The 3,948-nt window shown below is 35.6% G+C and overlaps 1 protein-coding gene across 1 annotated transcript in view; it reads right to left on the bottom strand.

The window, feature by feature from the left end:
• LOC104754248 (endoribonuclease Dicer homolog 1-like) overlaps positions 1-2,211 on the bottom strand; it is a 9,080-nt gene extending 6,869 nt beyond the window's left edge. Inside the window, exons 1-4 of the mRNA XM_010476385.2 lie at positions 859-2,211; positions 666-779; positions 364-574; positions 180-283 (exon numbers count right to left, since the gene is read on the bottom strand). Of these exons, the coding sequence (XP_010474687.1) occupies positions 180-283; positions 364-574; positions 666-779; positions 859-1,791 (1,362 nt within the window). The 5' untranslated portion in view covers positions 1,792-2,211. The remainder of the gene's footprint in view (positions 1-179; positions 284-363; positions 575-665; positions 780-858) is intronic.

Below are 3,948 nucleotides of genomic sequence, written 5' to 3'. Positions count from 1 at the left end.
TGTCTCAATTCATCCTTTGCTCCAGCATCCCTAGCCCCCATAAACTGCCACTTGCTTTTCCTTGAACTTGCTTGTGCTGCTTCTTCCACGGCTGCAATCATTTGCTTTATTGTCTCGTGAAGAGACCACATAGTCGCAGCTTTGTCATACTCAACAACAATCTCTGAAGGCATAGGCACATGCTTCTCTAACTCTTTCCGGTCTTTTATTGTACAAACCGTAGAATCCAACTTGGTCTCGAGGTTGCGTATTTTTATCGCACAATCTACTTGGCTTGAAACACCTACGTAAACAAATAAAAAAGAAGTCAGTTTCAAGAACATTAGCAAGCAAGATACGCTTAGAACAAGAAACAATAAGTACCCTTTAGATTAACGGGCGAAGCAGTCATTCCAAAGATGGCAGGTCTTTTGTCCTTAGGGGTTGTGTGGTAAAACTCTGACATCACTAATGAGTATGGATGTTTCTTGACAGCATGGTGACACTCGTCGAGGATAAGAAGATCAATTGTCTCCATTCTAATGATGCTATGCCTCAGTATATTCAATAGAATTTGTGCTGTCATTACTAGAACCTGCATAGAAGAAGAAAAAAAACTGTAAACTTCGAGAACAGATAAATAAAATGATCCAAACCCGTGAGGAAAACGAAGCATCAAAAGCAACCTGCTTAGACTCGAACTCTCGCTGCCACCTTCGAGCATCCCAGAAATCTTGTCCCATCTCACCACAATAATGTCCAACTTGAAAACTAGTTTGATTACGGATCACTTCTGCTTGCTGAAAACATAAGATAAATCAACAAACTAAACCCCAAAGGTGAGCAAGAAAACTACGAACATGAAAGTTATATAGTTACCTGATAGACCAAAGGCACTTTAGGAACCAAGAAGACCGAGAGCATTTTTCTATTCCGGCTCATTAAATCTTTATGAACACTCTTGATAAGAAGAATTGCGATAAGTGTCTTTCCAGCACCGGTCTCAAGGAAAGCAATTGTGTTTTTCGCTTTCGCTTGTTCAAGCACATCCAACTGATATCTCCTTGCTTGCTCTTCCACAACCTTCTCTTTACGTTCTTCAGGCTTACTCTTATTCTCCTCTGCCTTGTCATTGCACTCTCGGGTTCCACCACTCCCTTTCTTAACATCTCTTTCGTGATCAGCTTCCCAAGTCCCTGACCGATAAACCAACTCATTGGAACCAACTTTATCCCTCTCCCAATAACCTCTAACTTCTCTATCCCTACCATCTCTTCTATGACTGTAACAATCTCTTTTCTTATTGTGAACCGCCTCGTCCCAATTACGAGTACGTTTCCTATTCATAAACCTATCTTTATCCCTAGAATTAGCCTGTCCTCTACCTGAAAGGTTACTCCTTTCACTCTGGTAACTACAAACTCTAGCTCTCTTACAATCCTTCTCTCCTTCTTCCTCTTTCGACACTTCTTGGTCTCTCTTACCGCCATTCTTTTGAACCCCATTCTCCTTAACAGATAAAGTAATCTCTCCAGGAATCAACTGAGGAGTTACACTAACCTCTTTAATGGTCTCAGAAACGCCATTGTTTGGTAAGCCTCCACCGTTCTTGATACTATCTAGAATGTGATCGATTCCACCGAAAAAATCATTGATGACGCCGTTGTCATCAGTGGATTCATTGACAGCAACAGAGGAAGGATCAAAATCAGAGACAAGATCATCGATAAGATCACAAGAGATGTCTTCGCAAGCATCTAACCAGTAAGAAGGCTTTGTTATGTCTTCCCTACGCTCATCCTCCATTACCATAATTCAGGTAATAAATCAAATCAAATTAAGAACATTAAAAAACAGAAAAAGCTCACTCAAGGGACGAAACAGAACAAAAGCACGAGAATTGAAGAAACCAGAGAAGGGGGTGAGAGGATTGAAGAGTGTTTTGTGACAGATTAGGGTTAGATAGACCGTACGAAACACGCCAATTTTATAAGAATTTGTTTTGCAGGTTAAAAGGGGTCACGAAGAAGAGCAAGCAAAAACCCTAACCAAAGATTTGGTTTTCTCTGGTAAATAAATAAGAATTAGAAGAAGAAAAGAAAAAAAAACCCCTTTTTCAAGCTTTTGCAAAGTGTTATGTGACTCGAAGATTCCACGGTCTATCGATCCCTACTCTGTTCTGTTTCTCTCTTCGTTTTCCTCTCTCTCTCTCTCTTTCTGGTCACTTGCTCTCTTCTCTGTTAAATATTTCTTTCCTCTTTTTGCAATATTAAAGAAAAAGGAAACTTGCTATAATTTTCCTGAATTTGTGAAAAACACCAAATTCATTATTTAGTAGTAAGTATTTATTACTTTTATTTACTCCAAACCAACCAACCAGTGAATTCCACAGGGTCATTATGATGATTTTTTAAAAACGTAATTCAAAATTAAGAATTCCAACATATTCACACATATTAAGAAAGTCATTGAAATTTTTATTTTACTCCTTACAGATAGGCTAAATATTTTTCTTTTTCTTATTGAGAAATTTAATTAATAGAGATTAAAAGATAATTTTTGTAAAAAACAAAATTTATCTTAAATTAATAGTTTTGTAAAACGGGAAAAATATCAGTCAATATAAACAGTAAAGATAAACTGAAAACATAAATAACATTAAACTAAAATTAAAATGATATTTGATGTTTTCATATGGAAACACGTACATAACATAGGTTTGACTAAATTAACTAGCGGTTTCGCCGACCGTAGTTACACTAGTTAGATAGATTCGTACGGGACGGTCAGGATCATTCCAAGCTTTTTACTGTTTTCAGAAAAGTGCAATGTTCGATGCACCAATGAGATACAGACAAGTGGAAAGGTCTTAGTGATTGGTCGGTTCTTTCTCATGCTTTTGTTCTGTCATTCTGTGGACCGACTCGTGCAACTTCTTCTCAATTTTATAAAACTGTAAACAACAAGCATCACAAAACACAATTATTCTTTTTCTACAACTTTTATAAATAAATAATTAAAAGAAATTATTGATTTTATGATACGAATTGCTCGTTGAAAAAAACAAATTAGTGTTTTTATGATACGAATTACTCGTCGAAAATAAGGGATATGAGCGGTCAATAGAAGTATAAATGTTCGTAACGCTACTTTAAAAATTAGCATTGACTGTTGGTTTGTTGCTCTAAACTTTTTCTAAAAAAATCTTCAAGAGATACTGTCCATTGGGAGTTAAAGTCAATTTTAAGACATAACGCCCACGAAATCTATTAATGTATGAATGGTACAATATATAGGACGTAATAAAGTAGAACTATTAACGCCTCCTCCACCATTTAAAAGTTTAGGCATTTTTACCTTTTATAGTAATGTGTTAGCAGATTGATGACGACGGCCAAATAAATACGTATCCGACTCTTTTAGAAGTAGTGATGCGTTTTTATTTTTAATCATTTGTATATTTAGATAGACCGTTTGCACTCCGATAAATATTAATAAAACAATCTAGACCTTTTTAGCAAATAGTTACCATCTATATGTATTTGGATTCGTTGTAAGCATCCGATCGAGTATCCGACACTCCAAAGTCCAAAGTCCAAACATTTCCCCAAATAGTTTAAAAATAATCAGTACATCACTTTAATTTTGTCTAAGGATTACTTTCATCTTCTTCTACTAAATATTTTTTAACACGTTATATAATTACTGTTAATTACTATATGTTAGTTTTGTAAAGTAGACCAATACTAGAAAGAGAGAAAAGTAGAATTATTCTACAATATTTTGAATCGGAACGGAATTCGATCTTGGTTCTGTTTCTCGTTTAGTTTATAGCTGACCAAATAACCAAAGAATTCAAATAGAAACGCGAAACATTGAGCATATGCGAAAAAGATAGAAAGTCAGGCCGAAGAATCTAAGATATTATTTTGTTCTTCTTCCAGATAATTGCAAAAATCTGCATGGAAA

Source organism: Camelina sativa, chromosome 17, assembly GCF_000633955.1.
Source record: "Camelina sativa cultivar DH55 chromosome 17, Cs, whole genome shotgun sequence".
Classification (NCBI taxonomy): Eukaryota; Viridiplantae; Streptophyta; class Magnoliopsida; order Brassicales; family Brassicaceae; genus Camelina; species Camelina sativa.
Note: the sequence above shows the minus strand (reverse complement) of the source record. Positions and strands in the feature narration are given on the sequence as shown.